Source organism: Pristiophorus japonicus, chromosome 21 (assembly GCF_044704955.1).
Source record: "Pristiophorus japonicus isolate sPriJap1 chromosome 21, sPriJap1.hap1, whole genome shotgun sequence".
Classification (NCBI taxonomy): Eukaryota; Metazoa; Chordata; class Chondrichthyes; family Pristiophoridae; genus Pristiophorus; species Pristiophorus japonicus.
In genome coordinates this window covers 54,048,062-54,069,955 of record NC_091997.1, presented here as the reverse complement: position 1 = coordinate 54,069,955, position 21,894 = coordinate 54,048,062, and the positions used below count along the sequence as shown (strand labels likewise).

General features: G+C 49.3%; 1 protein-coding gene across 2 annotated transcripts in view; it reads right to left on the bottom strand.

Annotated features, from left to right (window-relative positions):
* limd2 (LIM domain containing 2) overlaps positions 1-21,653 on the bottom strand; it is a 47,438-nt gene extending 25,785 nt beyond the window's left edge. The window contains exons 1-2 of one of the 2 annotated variants that reach the window (XM_070864768.1): positions 21,442-21,653; positions 252-342 (exon numbers count right to left, since the gene is read on the bottom strand). In XM_070864768.1, coding sequence (XP_070720869.1) covers positions 252-254 — 3 coding nt within the window. In that variant the 5' untranslated portion in view covers positions 255-342; positions 21,442-21,653. Of the gene's footprint in view, positions 1-251; positions 343-14,018; positions 14,162-21,441 lie in introns of those variants that run through there. The other variant, XM_070864769.1, reaches the window with a different exon arrangement.
* Between the last annotated feature and the right edge of the window lie 241 nt (positions 21,654-21,894).

Genomic DNA, 21,894 nt, shown 5'->3' with positions numbered 1-21,894 from the left:
AATTTATAAAAAGACTGTTACTAATATTTTAAAGGGGGATATTGTCATGTATGTATGCTTGGGGTTACTAGACACCAGGTGGCGCCACTGTCGGAGGCCATTGGGCTATCTGCACATGTGTGCAGGCCAGGTATAAAAGGCAAGACATCATGTAAGGTAATCACTTTAGGCCCTAATAAAGCAGAGCCAGGTTTGTTCCTATGTTACAGTATTCAGTCTATCGAGTTAATACATACATAACAGATACATACCATGTTTTTCCCTTTTCCTGAGATTCAGTTGAGGTATGAAGCGGATATATTTGTCAAGAGTTCAGTTCTCCTAATAACAGCCTCTCTGCATCTGCAACAGAAAATAACAGCTCAGATTACAGACTGGTTGCAAGTTGCAGCAGACAGAGACAGGAGTCACAAAGCTGGTTTAACACTGCCCCACACAACCACTGCCCACATTAACTGTCCACAACTCAGCATTCCCATGGCCCGAGGCTCATGTCAACGGCTTGCCTTCTCCCACCAACCTTTAGTCTTTCAGTGTTTTATAAATGAGGAAGCGCTGATCCAGATAACAGGCAGTGACAAGGTGTTACATTCGCTCTCGATTCCCCTGGCCAGGGTTCCTGTTCCAGATCACTATCTACGGAATCCGACTGGGAGGCGCAGATGGGAATGTTGGATTAAGCTCAGCTGTGGTGGTCCTCACATCTTCACACAACGCTAGCCCACTGTATCCCTCTTCTTCCTATAAATATTAATCCATTTACCATAGTTGCACTGGCTAAAAGGCAGCAGCAGCGATGGTGAGGGAGGTTCAGAGTCAAGTCCCATCCTCCACACATGGACAAATCACTGGGTTGCAATCAGGAGCAGGTACCCTGAGCCGCCATTTCCTTTCTCATTCTACCAGTGCACTCGTTTCAATCACAGCACACTTACTGTCCCCCTGCCTGGCCCGGCTAACCTGGCCCAACCCAGCTCACCCAGCCCGTCCCAGCCCAGCTTACCCGGCCCAACCCAGCTCACCCGGCCTGGCCCAGCCCAGCCCAGCTCACCCGGCCCAACCCAGCCCAGCTTACCCGACCCAACCCAGCTCACCCGGCCTGGCCCAGCCCAGCCCAGCTCACCCGGCCCAACCCAGCCCAGCTCACCCGGCCCAGCCCATCATCATCATAGGCAGTCCCTTGGAATCGAGGAAGACTTGTTTCCCTCTAAAAATGAGTCCTTAGATGGCTGAACAGTCCAATACGAGAACCACAGTCCCTGTCACAGGTGGGGCAGACAGTCGTTGAGGGCAGGGGAGGGTGGGACAGGTTTGCCGCATGCTCCTTCCGCTGCCTGCGCTTGTTTTCTGCATGCACTCGGCGATGAGACTCGAGGTGCTCAGCGCCCTCCCGGATGCACTTCCTCCACTTAGGGCGGTCTTTGGCCAGAGACTCCCAGGTGTCGGTGGGGATGTTGCACTTTATCAGGGAGGCTTTGAGGGTGTCCTTGTAACGTTTCCTCTGCCCACCTGGGGCCCGCTTGCCGTGTAGGAGTTTCGAGTAGAGCGCTTGTTTTGGGAGTCTTGTGTCGGGCATGCGGACAATGTGGCCTGCCCAGCGGAGCTGATCGAGTTAACCCAGCACAGGTCAGCAAATGTCCCTTCCCGCTCTGTGCAGGTACAGACCAGATTGCTTCCTGTCTGCATTTTTCCCCAATTCCCTTTTGCATCATTAAGCAGTTCGAACTATGATTGTATGAGACGCAGAGCGAACATTTCACGGTCTGCAGAGGGAGAGCAGCACTGCGAGGGTTAAGGAGCATTGGGTCAAGGGCACTGTACCGTGACTGCTGTGAAAGGGAACAAAAGATACCAATTGCCAAGGCAGTCACAGCCTCAGCAAACCCTGAGAGACAGGCTGACTCTTCATAAACAGCCTGTTTATGTCTCTGTGCCCTAACTGAAATGGCTTGGGGCTAAAAACATCCAAACAGGCACGTTCCAAAATGCATTTCTGGTGCCTGTTGTGAATTATGGGATAGTTTGATTCTGTGGGCTCGAGTCCAGTGGGAACCAAGCTGGCCAGACAACTCTGCTCACTGGGTAACCTGAGCATGTGTGTATCTGTGTGTGTGAGAGAGAGAGGGAGGCTCTACGCCCCTCCCCAAGCTGGGCGTCAGATACTGGTGAAGGAACACCCCATAAGCCCACCGCCCCTGGTAAAATAAATCAGCCTTCCTAGTGCCCGATCCTTAAATAAATACAGCTGAGCCCCGCAAGAAGCCGGGAGATGTTATGGTTGGACCAGGACCCCTGTATAATGGAAGGAGATGGGAATGTTCCATTAGAACTGCATGTTATGGTTAGAGTCAGGTCCAGATCAGTTATGTGACTAATGTGATGCAGTTTTACAGCTGACGGCATGTTTGATTCATGACCAGAATACCAATGCTCTGCCTGGCTTCAGATTCCGTGGAGCTCAGGTACAGGCAGTGGGACTGGGGTTCTGTAAGGGTGACATCGAAAGGGCTGCAGGCCCTTCTTGATGCAAGCCTATCCGTGGGGGATTTATAACTTGCTGTCGGGTGTACAACTGCCTGCTGTAGAGAATGGACCCACCACCATGCTACCCGCCTACTCACTGAGATAAAAATCAGGCGCTTTCTACAACAGGCGCACGCTGAAAATCCGGCCCTGGCTGTCACAAGATCGTAACTGCATTCGGGAACAACAACATTACAGTGTTACTGCATATAATAGTCAGATCGATGCTATTCCTCCCTCCCCATGCAATACAAAGAAGCTTACACGACAGGAGGCCACCATTCGGCCCATCGTGCCTGTGCCTCTTTGGTGGAGCTCCCCAGTTCCCTCCCCCCTCTTTCTCCATACACCTGCAGCCTGTTCTGCACTATCCACTTTGAACCTTCACCTAGCTTTTTAAATATACTATAGTTTTGTCACTGCAAGTGCACCCATCTTTCCTTACACATACTCATATATGTATGTCTCCATAAGGATGTGTGTCCCGATCTCTGGCATATAAACCGAGGTGCAGAAACCAACTCAGGTCTGTGACCCTGCTGTGGGGAGAAGCAGAAGTTGTCCAGTCTGTGACTGTCTGAGTCCCAGATCTCTCTCAGTGAAATTCTGCTTCGTTTTCTTTTTAGGGGAATTGGGGGGAGAGATGAGTCAGCGAGGAACTCGTGATGATGGTCACCGATTCTACTATTGTTCCATTTGATAGGCACAGGACAGAGACAGGGACAGAGAGCTAGAGCGTGCGACAGAGATAGAGAGAGAGAGAGAGAGCGCGCGAGACAGAGTAACAGAGAGAGAGAGAGAGAGAGAGAGAGAGTGTAACAGTGATAGAGAGAGCGCGCAAGAGAGAGAGAGAGAGAATGACAGAGACAGACAGAGAGGGGGCTGTGTCCTGTCCCTCTGACGGTGTGGTGCTGTGTTTCTGTGGTGACCTGGCCTTGCTCCAGCTATTGATTGAAGGAACACGCTATCAGTGCAGTGGGAATAGGTACTGGACACAACCCAGAGTTCAAATCCACCTCCACAAGTTGTCAAACGGAATAAAATAAATCTGGACATTTGTGGGCTGGCATCAGAATTAAAAACAATGACCAGAATGTCTAAAAGCCAAATTGATTGACTAATGTTCCTCAGGGAAGGGAGCCCATTACCCCTCCCCAGTATGGCCTACATGTGACTCCAGCCCCACACCAGGGCTGGGCAAGAAACACTGCCTTGCCTACAAGAACAAATTAAAAATACTCCGTTATTGGCCACCGCAATCTCAGTCGTGTTTGACTTATTACGATTGCTGCTTCTAAACATCTAGTCTGTGGTACACGGGCTGATTATAATCAGCACTGGCCCAGGCTGTTGCTGGTTTGGCCTTTTGAGTCATGCTGCACCACCTCACAGACAAGGAAAATGAAAAAGACTTGCATTTATATAGTGTCATTCACAACCTCGAGGCATCCCAAAACGCTTCACAAACAGTGAAGTGTAGTCACTGTTGTAATGTGGGAAATGCAGCAGCCAATTTGCACACAGCAAGCTCCCATAAACAGCAATGAGAGAAATGACCTGAAAATCTGTTTTAGAGATGTCACTTGAGGGATAGATATTAGCAAAGACACCGGGGATAACTCCCCTGCTCTTCTTCGAAATAGTGCTGTGGGATCTTTTACGTCCATCTGAGAGAGCAGACGGGACCTCAGTTTAATGTATAATAATTAATACCATAAATGCATTTAAGGGGAAGTTAGGTGAGGGAGAAAGGAACAGAAGGAAATTCTGATGGGTTAGATGAAGAAGGGTGGGAAGAGGCTCGTGTAGGGCATAAATGGCGACATCGACCAGTTGGGCCGAATGGCCTGTTGCTGTGCTATAGGCTCGATGTAACGTTATATATACACATGTAACATCTCATCTGAAAGACAGCACCTCCGACTGTGCAGCACTTCCTCAGTACTGCACTGGAGTATCAGCCTCGATTCTGTGCTCATCCCAGGAATGGGACTCCACAATCCCATAACTTCTGACTCAGAGGCGAGAGTGCTACCATTGAGTCTGGCATGCTTAGAGCAACAGTGACAGAGGAATCTCAATAGTGTTGAAACAAATTGAGGAAAAAACGCACAATTTAAAAAAAAATACCTCCATGATATTTCCCCTGGGTATGCTCACAGGACAGTCCAGGAGATTCAGAGAATCAGAGAAATTTACAGCACAGAAGGAGGCCATTCAGCCCATCGTGTCCATGCCAGCCGGCCAAGAGCTAACCAGCCTAATCCCACTTTCCAGCTCTTGGTCTGTAACCCTGTAGGTTATGGCACTTCAAGTGCACATCCAAGTACTTTTTAAATGTGGTGAGGGTTTCTGCCATTACCACCTTTACTCTACCCCAGAGGGCTGTGGAGGCTCAGTCTTTGAGTATATTCAAGACAGAGATCAATTAATTTTTGGATATGAAGGGATTGAAGAGATATGGGGAAAGTGCGGTGAAGACATTTCTCCTCAACTTCCCTCTAATCCTTCTACCAATTACTTTAAATCATCAATTCCTGGAGATGCCAGGATAATCCTGGAACATTGGCAACCCCAGGCCAGGAGGACAACCAGACGGAAGACAGAACGGGCTCCGATGACATCAGGGCCTGACTGCTGTTTGAACCAGAGGCCTGCGCAGGGAGGCCGTAGTGGCCACACCACCGAGTGAGAAGGTAAGTGAGTTTACCAACAAGAGAGGCTGTCCAGGCCCCACAAGGGAAGTTTAGACTTCCTTGTCTGGGCTCCTCGGACCTCCTTTCCAACTTACCCGAGTGCCGGGGAGCGTTCCTTCGGTTAATCACAAGAACATAAGAATAAGGAGCAGGAGTAGGCCATTTGGCCCCTTGAGCCTGCTCCACCATTCAGTGAGATCATGGCTGATCTTCAACCTTAACTGCACCTTCCTGCACTTTTCCCATATCCCTTAATATCCAAAAATCTATCGATCTGTGTCTTGAATATACTCAAAAGACTGAGCCTCCACAGCCGTCGAGGGTAGAGAATTGCAAAGATTCACCACCATCTGAGTGAAGAAATTTTTCCTCATCGCAGTCCTAAATGGCGATCCCTTATCCCGAAATTACGGACAGGAGGCTGACTATGCAGAATAGACCAGGAAGTTAAAACTGGTGCTTAATCTAAACCTGCACCCAGCAGTGCAGATTCGCTTCAGAACATAAACGTATAAATGTAACCCTTTCAAAATCGAATAAGAGGCAAAATATCTCAAGAATTTGCATCTTACTAAGAATGTTAATTGGGTTTCGAGCATATGTTTTGCATAAAGCCTCTTAGATACCTGCACATTACGGCAGTTGTGGGCAGAATCGCTGCCAATTCTGTGTTACTAGTATTCTCTGTACACTGAAATTGGAAGAGTTTTGTAACACGTCCACAGACCTCCTGATCAAAGCCTTTTTATTGCTTTTCCAATCTAGTTTTTGGCAAAAATCCTGCATTTATCTCTGCTGAAAGTTAACATCCTTGGGTAAGTGCTGAATATAATGTGTACCCTCTCCCTGATACCAGCCCCTTATTGCCCACCCACCCCGCCGACACCAGTCTCCTCCACTTCCCTCCCCCACCCAGTCACCAGTCCCCCCACTCCCCCCCCCCACCCCGACACCAGTCTCCCCACGCCCCCCCCACCCCCACACCAGTCCCCCCCACCCGATGTTAAACAGAGGCCTTATCTGCTCTCTGAAGTTGATTTCAAAGAAGGGCAGGGGAGTTCACCCCGGTGTTCTGGCCAGTATTTATCCCTCAACCAAGATCACTAAAACAGATTATCCGGTCATTATCACATTGTGGGAGCTTGCTGTGCGCAAATTGGCTGCCGCGTTTCCTTACATTACACTTCAAATTATTTCTATGACGGTAAAGCTTTTGGTTCCGAGGCTGCAGTTTATGAATGCAAAATCTTTCTGTACTTTATGCAAGAACATGCTCATCGTAAAGCCAAGGTGGGGGGGTTTGGGGGGCTGGAAAGCAAGGAGTCGAGCCCGATCCTGTCCTCTACACACACGTGCTCTTTCTGACAGGGGTCACTGGGCAGCCATCGGCTGGGAAACCTGGCTCAATTTTCTCCCCCTTTAACCAAGGTGATGCTGAACCAGAGACAGAAGACCCTTCGAGACTCAGTGACCCTCCGCTCCGGAATTGCTGATGTACCTTCCCAGCAGGCGGAGGAGACTGTGCCGGGGAGTGCAAAGTTGTACATTATACCCTGGTTTGCCAACTCAAAAATAAAGCAACTCAAGAATATTTCTGGAAGGACTGCACTCCCCCAGAATTCTCTACGTTTATTTATAGTCAAGTAGTTTACTTACAATCAAGAAGTTCTTCAAAATATGTCCCGTTAAGGGAAAAAAAATGACATTGAAATCAAATAACAAAATTGAGAAGAGTGACTCTGAGGCAACACTATTGCAATGCACTTCCTAAATAGGTAATAATACACTTGCAACAACATGTTTCCACCAAGTCACTTATCTACTTCCTTTTCTGTCTAACAGTGTTTTTCATTTTGTGTCATCTTCTTGTAACTTATCAAATTCAAACCAGTTTCCTGTTTACCGTCATACAAAGTCTTGGTGGCAGCAGCTTATTTTTTCAAAGCACTGTGGCTTGCTGTGCAGTGGTATCTGAATTGCTCATGTGACCAATAACCCACCAAAGGAGTTTGGCAAGTGTTCCTGCCTTGCTCTTATAGGGTGTGCTTTTGAAAACCCTTTTTATAAATTTCCCCGCGAGTGCTGAAGGTGCCTGGGAGGGTATCAATAGATGGCCCAATCTCGCTATCATTCAATAGCCAAACACGTAACCTTTCTAACAAGAACCGCTTGGTAGCAATCAAAGGTAGAAACCCTGGCTGATGTTTCTTCTTCTTAACCCAGGGGTGTTGGCTGTATCCTGGCCGGGAGACGTGTGGGATGCTCTATAAATGGGTACCAGCATATTGGGATAAATCAGAGTGAAATACAGCACTCGCACATAAAGTCAGGGCAAACATACCCACAGGTTTACAGACTTTTCTCTCTCCAAACACCAAACAGAAGAAAGCACTCGACAAGAAAAGGTCATTTGGCCCATCAAACCCGTTCTTTTCCTCAGACCATGTCTACTTTGCGTTAGCTCCGACTATACCTGATTCATGTCATCTCCCGAGAGAAGGTTCTCTCTCCATCAATGATTAAATGTCATTGAGGTCACAAGTGGACATGTTTATGTCAATGCTCAATGATAACATCATTGCATCAACCTTCGAGAGTGTCAAAACCCAAGGAAGTGACGGGGCAGGTAAAGGCGAGGTCCACTTGTCACACCGAGCGACGGTGAGTGGAGAGACTGGTGGCAGTGAGCGTGGCTAGGGTGTGTGACTCGAGTGGTTGCAGCTTGGGCAACTGGTTGGACTGGAGGCCAGGGGGTGACAGGTTGCCATTGGTGAATTTTAAGGTTGCTAGGGCACGGGCCTGTGGTTAAAAGTAATGAACCTGTGGTTATTGGTTGGAGTCAATAGACTATAGGGGTGAGTATTTGGAGTAGCTAGGGCTGCAATTGATGGCTGAAATAGGCAAAATTTAGGCTTGATGCATAGGGTGAGTGGGGTTTGGGGTTGGGGTTGGGAGGAGGTGGGGTTTGGGGTTGGGAGGAGGTGGGGTTTGGGGTTGGGAGGAGGTGGGGTTTGGGGTTGGGAGGAGGTGGGGTTTGGGGTTGGGAGGAGGTGGGGTTTGGGGTTGGGAGGAGGTGGGGTTTGGGGTTGGGAGGAGGTGGGGTTTGGGGTTGGGGGTTGTTATTGGGAGTGCGGAAACCCTCGGCCCACCCTGTGGTTTTATGAGTGTATCAGTTGGATGTTTGGGTGTGGAGCTCGATGTAACTATGCTTTGTGCTGGATGGCATGCAGCACGGGACCAGTGCATTGTTACAGTTGTCTGTGCTGACATAGATATTTATGGCGCTGGTGCCTCTGTGTTGTTTGCACTCTACCAGCTGATTGTACTGTAGTAATTGCAGAGTAATTTTCCATGTCCTGTTGCCGTTTAAATCAAGTCCATGTGAGTATGCTATTTATCAGAGTAAACATTTCCCAAATGAATTCCAGCCTCTAATGAGACATTTGGAACATTCTACCGCCCCCTTCCCCCCAGAGTGAGCTTCCCTCAGTGCAAAACGACATCTGAATTCAGCCCTCGATCTGTCCATCTCCTGCAACTTTCCCTTTTAAAGTTTTGCCAGTCAGTGATCAACTTCCGATGTACCACGAAGGAGCTGCCAATCCAGTGTCCATCCAGAATGGTTCGGCTACGAGCGGATAATTGCACTGAACCACACAGGAGGACCCAGGCTGGTTTCCTGTCGGTTTACGTTAACTGATCTCAGTGGTGGAGCATAGCTGTCATCAGCCCCCCTGGGTCAGGGAGAGAAAGAGCACAAGCGAGTGAGTGTGTATGTATGTTCAGTGGTTACATTTATATAGCGCCTTTTACTCAGTAAAACATCAAAAAGCACTTTACAGGAGCGTTATCAAACAAAGTTTGACACAGAGTCACATAAGGAGATATTAGGACAAGAAAGAGGTATGTTTTAAGAAGCGTCTTAAAGGAGGAGAGGCGGAGAGATTTAGGGAGGAAATTCTAAAGCTTAGGGCCGAGGCAGCCAATGGTGGAGTGACGAAAATCAGGGATGCGCAAGAGACCAGAGTTGGAGGAGTGCAGAGATCTGAGACTGTGGTAGGGCTGGAGGAGGTTACAAGGAGGAGCTCAAAGCCTGACCAGGATCAGTATGTAAATGGAGGTTCTGTGTGTTTAGTATGTGTTCACAGTTTTTGGTGGTGGGACAGGGGGGGAGGAAGAGATACAATGACAGAATTCAGCTTGAAATGGGAGTAAAGATCTGTATTCTTGTGGTTGGGGCAGGAACGACCTGTAGTTGGGTCTGATGGGGATTCGCTGGTGGTATTTAATTTGGGGACAGTAGCCTAGTCCTTGCACACCACTTGCCGATGAGAGCACAAGTTCCATTGAACTAGTAACAATGGCGTCTCCACAGATATTGAAAGTAGAGGTGATGGGTTTTCCCAGAACAAGATCCTTTGATCTCTGGGATGAGCCTCCTCTTGCTGCTGGTTTTAAGGGATTTTTGTGAAATCATAAAGAAAGGCAAGTACAGATGAGGGAGGCTATTCGGCCCATCTAGGTCATCCTGCCACAGAAACCTGCTCTTCCCCATCACTATCTCCAACTGCCCCTTGAATTATTGCAGAGTTTTTGCCTCCAGTATCGTACCGAGAGCCCATTGCAGGTATTGGTCATTCTGTGAAGTAAACTGCAGCTCTCTGAGAAAACAGGTCAGTGGGAGAAGTTTCAGATTGCTCTAGCAAAAGCTAGCAGAGATACCATGGCCTACTTGCTTCTTTCTGTGCTGTAAACCTCTTTTGGTTTTATGTTTCTTGATCTCCCAGTACCTCAAATTTAAAGTTCTCATCCTTGTGTTTAAACCCCTTCCTGGTCTCACCCCCGTTCCTATCTCTGTAGCCTTCTCCAGCCTTATAGCCCTCCCAAACTCTCTGTTCATCTTCTGCATTCCCTCCTGGCTCTTCGTTCCACCATTAGTGGTCGTGCCTTCTGTTGCCTGGGCCCCATCTCTGGAACTCCCTCCTTAAGCCCCTCCACCCCCCCCCCCCCACTCCTTTAAGACCTTTCTTACAACCTACCTTTTTGGCCAAGCCTTTGGTCACCCTTCGTAATGTCTCAGTCTTTGGTTTGGGGTTCATCTTTCTGACCTTGTCTCTGTAGTGCCCTTTGGGATATTATTCTATGTTGAAGGCGCTGTATAAAATGCAAGCTGTTGTTGTTTAAATGCTTCCTAGTTTGTGCCTATGACTCCTTGTCCTGTAGTCATGGTTTACCTTGAAATAGTGCTCCAAATTAACCTGGATACTATTCGATTCAGTATCCTCCATACATCTACAAGGTCCCCTCTCATTCACTGCCTTTCAAGACTAAAGAGCCCAATGTTTCCAAAACTTTTCTCATAACTCAGGTCTCGTGCTGCACGAGATTGGCCTCTTGAACCTTCCATTGAATCTTGGTGACAGGCCCTGAATGTTGTGCTGAAGATGCCAGAGCGAAATACAGCTTTAGCATGGCAGGTCACACTCCACTGATCGGGCAGTATAGCTCAGCATTGTGCTGGCTTTGTTAGTTACTGTTTTACAATAGCCTCTCCTCTGGCTGGTTCAACATCATTCATTAAGCATTTGCCTCCTTCTTTCTCCCATTGTGCAAGATTCATCGGTATTGGATTTCTGCCCACTTGCGTTTGGGCAGCTCACGCCAGTCGAGTCAAAATTGAGAAGCGGTTGGTGCCAGAGATTAAAAAGTCACCAGCATAGTGCGCAGCTTTGCAAGAGCACCGATGGGTGAACCCGGCTGCAGCATTGCAAGGGTTAAAGTAACAAGATTCTAAAATTCAGCATGTGTCTCCACAAAGAGACATAATGACCTATCTTTAGTGCACAGACTTCCACGGTCCATTGATGGTAATGGACCGCGTTCCCAACCTTATCTGAATGCCAGCCCATGGTCCATGAAAAGTGCAGCAATGTGCCAAAACATCTATCTCAGCTTAAAATTAAAGACTGCTGCATCCTGCACCCTGATACAGGATTAACCCTTCGCCTGCCACTGCAGATCCTCTCTCTATTTTTACATATTACATAGATGTAGAGGCCGAAATTGAGCCCCGCCTTGCCTACAGTTTTTGAAAGTGTTTCTCCGCCCCAATCCATGGAAGCAGGTCGGAACGGCTGTCGTTCAGAGTTGTCAGCGCTGCGCCGACGCATCACAACGTCCCCCCCCCCCCCATCAGCTGAAGGGGAGGGCTGCTACGAACTCTGCAGCCACTTTAGTGGCAAACACTGGGCTACCAGGGAGGGTTTCGGCTGGGCCAGCAGCCTGGCACCAAGAGGGAGTGTCGGGCTGCCTATTGGTGGCCCGGCCGATCCCGTGGGCATTAACTGTCGGCCCGATCGGGCAGTCGACCGACAATAAAAAAATAAAACGGAGATGCGCTGACCCCCCGGTCGGTGTAGGGTTGGCGCGTGCCTGGTGTGGTGGGAAAACGGGTAGAGCGGTAACCCATTCCCGCCGCTTCCGGCCCGGGGGCAATTTTGGGTGGGTCGGCCCATCCCATCTGTCCGCCCCCGGTAGGTAAGGCCTCTCCGTTCCATTCCCGCCTCTTAGAGCTTATGGAGGGGGTCAACTTCGGCCCCGTAATGTAATTGGGTTCTTTGCTTAAGAATTCATAGCAACACATTGCTATTAAGAACTAGTTAGTTTATTAGCAAAAGGTTTAACAATCACACTACACATTATCAGTTCATCCACCAAGCTCACAACCACCTGCCTCATTGTGGATGACCCAGATCCAACTGACTGGGGTTTTATTGAGCCTTGTGAACATCACGTGACTGGCTAAGCCACTCACAATGCAACAGCTCTACAACTACTTTTGTAAGAACCTTTAAATCAAGTACCCCTGTTTTTTTTTTTTTAAAAAAGGTCATTAGAACCCATAACTCCAAATTAACGTGGGAACTTTACCAAATTAAATCAAAATCATGTTCCTGGGGGTGATGATGCACTCCAGTCCCTCCAACGCCCACCTCTCGCGGAAGGCCGCGAGCGTACCGGTGGACACTGCGTACTCCATCTCCAGGGACACCCTGGCAACAGCTCTATAACTATTAAACCTGTGAGCATACTCATGTGCATACGTTACAAGAGAGTTCACAGCACAGGAACAGGCCCTTCGCCACACCTGGTCCGTGCTGGTGTTTATGCTTAACACAAGCTCCCTCCCACCCTATCAGCATATCCTTCTATTCCTTTCTCCCTTATGCACTTATTTAGCTTCCCCTTAAATGCATCTGTGCTCTTTGACTTGACTAGCTAGTTGCACAATCTAACCACTTTGTTTCCCCTCAATTCCCTAGTGACTATCTTATATTTATGATCCCTAATTTTAGACTGCTCCCACTAGTTTATCTCATTCTTCTACTCTTTTTGTTGCTGAATTCCAATCCATTGCCAACCTTCCACCCCCGTAACACTGTCCTCTCAACCCACGAACTCACTCTCTGCTGGCTTCGTCACCACGATCCATTTCTCAAATGCCCTCTTCGACAACCGTTGCCCTTCACAAATCTCCGCTACTCCAGGACTCTGTGTCCGACCCGCCTCTCACACGCTCATCCCCCACCCGTCTCCTTCCCGCCCCCCCCCCCTCCACACACGCTCACCACCCTCCTACGCACTCACCCCCCCCCCCCACACGCTCACCACCCTCCTACACGCTCACTCCCCCCTCCCCACACGTTCACCACCCTCCTACACGCTCACCCCCCTCCCCACCTGTCCCCCACCCCCCCACAAATTCAGCCCCCTCCCCGCCCGGCTAACCCCCCCCTCCCACGCACTCACCACCATCACTGTCCAGCTCCTCTGGCTCCCTCTGTCCTAGTGAGCCAACTTCAAGAATCCACCTGGTTTTCAAATCCCTCTGAGGTCTCACTCCATCCTTCTGGATTGCCCTCACTGCCAGGACCCTCTGCTCCTCAGACCCTGTGGTCTCCACTCCACCCTACCCTACCCTACGATCAGAGGCTTTCCTTCACTCCCCTGCCTTGCTAATCCAACCCACAAGGCCGGAAGAAACTCAGTCCTAATGATGCTCATATTTCTTATATAAGAACATAATAGGAGCTGGAGTAGGCCATTTGGCCCCTCGAGCCTGCTCCGCCATTGAATAAGATCATGGCCTCAACTCCACTTCCCTGCCCGCTCCCCATAGCCCTTCACTCCCCTTATCGTTCAAAAATCTGTCTATCTCCACCTTAAATATATTCAATGACCCAGCCTCCACAGCTCTCTGGGGTAAAGAATTCATGGCCCTCCAAGAGAAAAAATTCCTCTTCATCTCCGTTTTAAACGTGCGAGCCCTAGTTCTAGATTCCCCCACGAGGGGAAACATCCTCTCAGCATCTACCTTGTCAAGCCCCCTCAGAATCTTATATGTTTCAATAAGATCACCTCTCATTCTTCTAAACTCCAATGAGTTTCGGCCCAACCGTTCCTCATAAGACAACCCCTTTATCCCAGGAATCAACCTTGTGAACCTTCTCTGATGCAAGTATATTTCTCCTTAAATAAGGAGATCTTATATCGTAGTCACCTGTTGTTCTGTTTAAATTTTGTGAGCCTGGGGGTTTGGCAAAGAGCTATTCTTGTGTGTTGTTGCCTCAACGGTATATAAATCCTAAATCAGAACAATGTGATGGGCTAGTATCAGGACCCAGAGCTTGGATTTTACACTAACCTGGCTGGTGGGACAGAGTTCGGTTACAGGCCGAGGCCCAGACTTGCCCCATTCCTGCCGTACGCGTTAGGTTAAAGATTAAAATCGGAACTGACCTCTCTGCAAATTAACCGGAGTGCGAGTTGAAACTTTATACCTGGTCCCCGAGGCCCCACGGTAAACATCTGAATAAACCTCAGAGCTAAAAACACTTGCACACTGCTGCTGTCAGTAAAGTTCCTGCTTTCTTGGTTTAAACTGAGCTGACTCATTCTGTTTGCCTATGTTGTAATTTGCAGAATACTTGGGTTTATGGAGTGGGAGGGGATATGTGGAAAGCAGTGTGCAAGAGCATTACCACCAACCATCCTGCTCACACCGCTCAGCTTGGCCCACAACACAAGCAGGTGTTTAGCACATATGTAAATTTAACATGGTATAAACAGCTCGTTTGACTGAGGCAACAAACCTTCCTTCTGTCTTTAGAGGTCAGAATTAACCAGTTAGTGCCTTGTGCAATCCCAAAAGTGATGGAGCGTTTGAAGGGGCACAATCAGACAGTTCATTAAAGCAGTTGGTCATCTTGGCCATAAATACCACCAGATCCCAGGTTCAACACCCCCGCCCCCCCGCCGGCCGCCCCTCGATCAGTGCTGAGCCGCAGGGTGCTGGCAGGACGAGATCCACAATTAGACTCTGAGACTCCCCAAGTTACAGAAGATTGGCCACAACTCCTGAACCAGCGAACCCTTGCAGTGTGATACGCAAAACTCGGAACCCTTCACGACCTCTGGACGTCCTAAAGCGCTTTACAGCCAATGAAGTACTTCTTTTGAAGTATAGTCACTGTTGTAATGTAGGCAACGTGGCAGCCAATTTGCACACATCATGCTCTCACAAACAGCAATGTGATAATGTAAAACTTACCCCACTGGCCTGCTCTCTCGGACAGCTGCAGTTTACTTCACACAGAGTAACCAATGGGCTCTGGGTACGATACTGGAGGCAAAAACTCTGCAATAATTCAAGGGGCAGGTGGAGATAGTGATGGGGAAGAGCAGGTTTCTGTGGAAGGATGACCTAGATGGTCCGAATGGCCTCCCTCATCTGTACTTGCCTTTTTTTATGATTTCACAAAAGACCCTTAAAACCAGCAGCAAGAGGAGGCTCATCCCAGAGATCAAAGGATCTTGTTCTGGGAAAACCCATCACCTCTACTTTCAATATCTGTGGAGACACCATTGTTACTAGTTCAATGGAACTTGTGCTCTCATCGGCAAGTGGTGTGCAAGGACTAGGCTACTGCCCCCAAATTAAATACCACCAGCGAATCCCCATCAGACCCAACTACAGGTCGTTCCTGCTCCAACCACAACTTGCATTGAATCCAGATCTTTACTCATGTTTTATGCTGAATTCTATGATAATGACCAGATTTAGTGATGTTTGTTGAGGGATAAATATTGACCAGGACATCAGGGAGAACACCCCTGCTCTTCTTTGAATAGTGCCATGAGATATGTTTACGTCAACCTGAGAGGGCAGAAGAGGCCTCGGTTTAACTTTGTAACTGAAAGATAGCACCTCTGACAGTGCAGCACTCCCTCAGTGCTGCACAGGAGTGTTGGCCTGGATTCTGAGCTCAAGTCCCTGGAGTGGAACTTGAACCCACGACCTTCTGACTCAGAGTCAAGAGTGCTACCCACTGAGCCACATCTAACACGCAAGTATAAAACACTAGTTAGGCCACAGCTGGAGTACTGCGTGCAGGTCCGGTCACCACATTACAGGAAAGATGTGATTGCACTAGAGAGGGTACAGAGGAGATTTACGAGGATGTTGCCTGGACTGGAGAATTTTAACTATAAGGAAAGATTGGATAGGCTGGGTTTGTTTTCTTTGGAAAAGAGGAGTCTGAGGGGAGACCTTATTGAGGTGTATAAAATTATGAGGGGTCTGGATAGAATGGATAGAAAGGACCTATTTCCCTTAGCAGCAGGGTCAACAACCAGGGGGCATAGATTTAAAGTAATTGGTAGGAGGTGGAAAATTCTTCACCCAGAGTGGTGGGGGTCTGGAACTCGCTGCCTGAAAGGGTGGTAGAGGCAGAAACCCTCACCACATTTAAAAAGTACTTGGATGTGCACTTGAAGTGCCATAACCTACATGGCTACGGACCAAGAACTAGAAAGTGGGATTAGGCTGCATAGCCCTTTGTCGGCCGGCGCGGACACGATGGGCCGAAATGGCCTCCTTCCATGCAGTAAATTTCTCTGATTCTATGGTGAAGGATGGGATACGACTTGGTTATAAATGCACTCTCCGCGGCCTCGCAGCCCACTGACCCTCAAGCGTACATCATCCGACTGCGTGCTCCAGACCTGGGGCCTCAGCCACCGGGACCGCATATTGGGAAAAATCGCTCCTGGCTTGTGACCTTCTGTCCACTCAAATGTATGGAAGATCGTGGGCTTGGTACCCGAGATATCGCAGCACACTGGGAGAGGGGCACCGCAGCACACTGAGAGGGGCATCGCAGCACACTGAGAGGGGGGTCCCAAAGCACTCTGGGAGAGGGGCACCCTGGGAGAGGAGTGCCACAGCACCCTGGGAGAGGGGCCTCCTGGGAGAGGGGCACCACTGCACCCTTGAACAAAACTGCAGCAACGGCCTGGGGGAACAGACTGGTAAGCCTTTAGAATTAACAGCACAGAAAAAGGCCACCCGGCCCAATTAGTCGATGGCAGTATTTGTGCTCCACAGGAGCCTCCTCCCTCCCCTCTCCATCTCACCCTATCAGCATATCCTTCTAGTCCTTTCCCCCCTCATGTGTTTATCCAGCTTCTCCTTAACTGCACCGCTGCTATTCACCTCAACCACTCCTGTCGCTAAAGGAAAAGCCGATAAATATTTCTGCCCTAAAGCGGTGCAGCCGAGGGAGATTAGCATACAGACAGCAATAAATAATACTAGCCACGTCTCCTAAATGCAACTGTGGCCTCCTAACTGTACAAAAACAGACATAATGGCCTTTCACAGGGACGTCTGTTACCAGGGCCCAGTCAGTGGGCTGTGCGTTTTTTTAATGACATTTTTTAGTCACTAATTGGTTCTTGATGTGCCTATTCAAAGAGCAAAAGGAGCAGTATCCTCTGAATTGCCACATAGTCTGCCCTTGTAACGGGGGCTGGGTGTCCTTTCATCACTCTCCGACATCATTGCTCGCTTACGCTTCACGGTCGGTGTGTGATATAAACTCTGAGCTTCAGGGAAACTCTGGAAAATTTGCTGCAAGAAAGAGGCGTATACATTTTAGTGTAACAGCCTCTTTAATACAACCAGTGCCAGCCCGGGTTCCATCACCTCCCCTAGGTGACCACACACACATGGGAACTGGGACAGTGAGTGGGAGCTGGCTATTGGGCAACACAGCTGCCTCAGATCAGCACCTCGCCCGACCTTCCTACACAAAGCCTGGATAGAGATCAGGAGCAAGGATCCCTGGCTGGACCTCCTCTCCCAGGCAGAGAGCCAGAGACAGGCAGAGTTTCTCAGGGATCCGGAATCCTGTACTAGCCCGAACCCATCGGTGACCAAAGAGGTTACCACAGAAAAGGCACAATCCGATTGGCTGGGCCCCAGGTACGAATCAGCTATAATGCATAGATTTCATTCTATCTTCAACAGTATTGCGTGTAATGCATTTGACAGCCTGTTTATGAAATCTCCCCGACACTGTCCTTTGTACCAGGATCAGTAAGCACAACATTGATGACCAGTACCAGAATACTGCCTCTCTCACACATGACCAGTGAATGCGAGCCCACAGATTGGGGTGCTGGTATCCTTCATTCAGATTCCTCTTCCTCTCTGTCTCACTGATATACCATGTACATTTCCACAGTGTAACACATCCTGATATACCACTGTCCCCTCCACCATATGGTCTCGAATATTCAGTACCACACTCCACTCTGCAGTATAATCTGACATACCACACTCCTTTCTGCAATATAATATAATATAACTAATATTGACAATGGCTCCCTCGCTAATGGACAAACTATAGTTAACACTCACGGTGAAAGCCCTGATTTTACCACGTTTCCTGCACGGTTTACGAAGAGATGTTTAGCAAGAGTTTGCACACTTCAACAGACACACCATTTTGAGGAGAGATTAATTTCACGATTGAGATACATCACATTGCCTTCAACTACAACTGCAGTGGTCAGTATCTATAATCATTACATCTTTATCTTTAAAGTTGAAGTGATCCCAAAGTGTGGTTGGAGTGATCCCAAAGTGTTTTTGGGAATGGATTGAAAATAGTTTTCCTAGGCTGGGGATCTGAGACTTTCCTTGTGGCTAGTTCGCTGGGGTTTAAAACTCCCTCGCTGCAGATCCCGGCTCTGCTGCTGGAGATGGGGGCTGAGCTGGGGTCAGGTGGGTATGTCACTGGCCAAGATGTCTTTGAACTAGTTTGGCACAGCACTGACAGATGACTGGAATAAGGCACCTGACACTCACTCACTGCACTCCTCTCCAAAAACTGCATCCAGCCCAGTCTCTTCCACACTCACTGTATACGCACTGAGATTGCACATATACAATGCACATACACTCACCAGCAGATGCACACGTGCAAACACATACATAGCCACATGCACAGCCACATTCACACACGTATACACATGCTGGATATGTGCTAATACAGATTTATTGCACACATGTCACAAACATGGAGGTACACACATGTAAACATGTTATACAGATACATATTTAGATAGACACACAAACTCCACTCATGTACACTGTACAAATGGACCATATATACATAATACACAAACACACATACCACACTGCACAGCCACACATATTGTACACTGTGGAAATGTATTTTTTATCTAAGCTGATACCACATGATATTTGTGTGTCCTTTGCAATATATATAACAAAATGGAGTCCTGGTCCTTCCAGAACTTTCTGCATAAAAGCAGTCGGCTTGCATAAACAGCTAAACCTGGTTTGAGATGGCTGATAGCCATCAGACAGCTAGGGGACAAGTCATGCTGAGACAAGTACCCCCCCTCCATGGTGCTCTCCTGTTGTCTATACGACACCAGTTCCATGCCACCCCACCCTTTTCGAAGTACTCAAACCACCAGCCATTATCTCTTGTAGAGACCTCATCCATTTGATGCAAAAAGATAACTTGACTAGGAAACTGGACAATCCTGACACAATGCAAGACAGGTAATAGCTCATTACCACACTCTCATGGAGTAATGGCCGGCTGGCCAACTAATAACCCTGACAAAAGGAAATATCTGGAAACCATGTCAGGACAAGGATGTAGTAATTAACTCTTTATCTGTATTCACTGACTGTGAGACAGAGCCAATACACAGGGAGGCGCCATAACTTGGGTTTTACTGTATAAATATCTCGTGAAACTGTACCATTTCGGAGGTGTTCACTTAGCCATTGACTGAGTGTAACCTGCCTCTTGCTAGCAAGTAAATTAAAGAAACTTCTGCCGGAGCTGAAAGTGTCGGAGTCATTTTTTCCCCCAGAGGTCGAGATTTCGACAATACATATATACATGCTCATTAGCATGTGCATATAGATGTATACACACTGTACATAATCACACACACAGCACATGAACATACAAGTACATCCATGAGCACTGCATTCATGTATATGCACAACGCATACACAAATTACATGTACATATACACATGCATGTAAACAAACTGCATGTTTATGCCAATGTTGCCTTTAAGCTGCGCGGTCATGCAGCGCTCCACCAGTGAGCTGCTTTTGAAATTGAAATAATCGCACATGGGCGGATTTGTGAATGGGCCCTGCAGCCTAAAGATAAATGACAGAATATTGGTCCACACCTATATAGTCACACTCCGCACACCCGTCCATATATACAGCACACAACCATATACATTGCAGACCCACACCCCTGCACAAGTTGCCCGGGGGGGGGCGACAGGCGGCACTAACCGTGTAGCAGGCAGTGTGTGTGCAGAAGCCCTTTCCCAGCTCCTGATGGAGCTGAGCCTCCGAGGGTCGTGCTCAGGTTGCAGCAGCAAGCCAGGTATCGGGGCACACGCTTGGAGGCTCACATTACCCAGTGACAACAGAGCTGCTCGGCATTGAGCCGGTGTGAGCAACGCAGACTCCTGCCAAGAGATGGGAGTGAGAAATGGTTTTAAACCAGCCAAGCAAGGGAGCGGGTGCTGTGCATGATCCCATGCAGGGCGCAGTGGGACTGACGGAATGCTGCTTTGTGGCGGCAGTGTGGAGAGGGGCCTTTGGCAGGGAGGGAAGCTCTTGCAGTATTGATCTCCCATTCCCTCCTGAAACCATTGGTTGCTTTACAGGGCTCCAGGGATGCTGCACCGCCTTTTGCCCTACCCTAGTGCCCACTCTTCACGTGAGTGTTGGCAGGCTATTGAACCATGAGGGCCATCACAGCCGAGCACCAACCCGAGACCCACACACGCTTTCCCCGCTGGGCTGATGTGCCCCTCTCTCTGGTCTAGAGACACGGAGGCCCATTGCAGCGTTGCTCGGGCTGGGCTCGGTTCAGTCCAGTCCACCCCGGGGATTGAACCCGGTCTGTCAGTGTGGCTGTAACAGACTGATGCACGGCTCAGCCTCCGGGGGCCCGCACAGTCCATGTTCTAACCCTTTTATCACTGTGGCCGGCAGGTTTGTTTTACACATTTTGCCCAAATAGAATTTGCACAAGTGTGAGCCGACACGGCGGCTAGTGAATCTGTTCACGTCACAACTCATGTCCCGGGTCTGAGGCCAGGGGGTCCGCCAGCTGTGTGGTCAGTGGGACAGGGGGGCAGCAGGGGGGAGGGGGTTGTGCAGTGGGCTTAGGGCAATAGGTTGGGCAGTGGGAACAGTGGGTTGGGGGGCAGTGAGGCCGGGCAGGGGGGGGGCAGTGAGGCCGGGCAGGGGGGGGGGGGCAGTGAGGCCGGGCAGGGGGGGGGGGGGCAGTGAGGCCGGGCAGTGGGGCCGGGTACTGGCCTGTACTCGGGCCTGCCTTTTTGCACAGTCCCACCCTGGCGGGTGCTGCAGAGCGAGGTTTGCGAGTACCAGCCCCGCTCTGGGCATCACTTGCAAGGGGCGCAGTGGAAGGCGCCTCCCCACAGCTAGCGCCGAGTGTAACAACAACAACCCCCATCACTGGAGCCGGACCCTTGCACAAACATTCCGCTGAGGGGAAGCGAGCTGCAGGCGGCTGAGAGGGTCAGAAATGTCGGTGTTTGAATGGAAGAGCCGGCAGTGGGTGAGACAATGGGACCCTGTGCTGAGCTCAGCCTTTGTGTGGCTCCTGCACCCAGGCACCGGGCTGTCTCACTCACCATTCCTGCACAGCCCGGCTCACAGCTCGGCCCCTCATTCATTTCATTTCGAAATGAGGAATGCACATTCGGTTTCTGTTCGCTGGAACTTCTCCCCTCGGAATCAAACGCTCCAATGAATTCCGTGAATGCAAACACTCACCATATGTTTTCTCCCCCCTCTCTCTTTCTCTCTCTCTCTCTCTCTCTCCCCCCCGGCTGCAGGTGGCCGTTTGCTGGAGCTTGAAGCCGAGTTTCCTTCTGCAATGTTGAGCCTTCGCGTGTGTCACCCCAGCAGAAACAAGCGTTTGTCAGCAGGATGTGGCCGGTGATTGGTTCAAATCATCCAATTCCTTTGTCAGCTTCACCGCTGTCTCTCTCTTGCTTTGCTTCTGTGAGAGAATCACTTCTGTTCCTTCAGCACAGCGGCTCATGATCTGTTCCCGATGCCCCATCCCTCAAAGCAGCCCCCGCCCTGCCGCGAGTGGCCCACCATCCCCATAGAAAGAACAATTTGCATTTCTATAGCGCCTTTCGCGACCTCAGGGCGTCCCAAAGCGCTTTACGGCCAAAGAAGTACTTCTGACATGCAGTCACTGTTGTAAGAAACACGGCA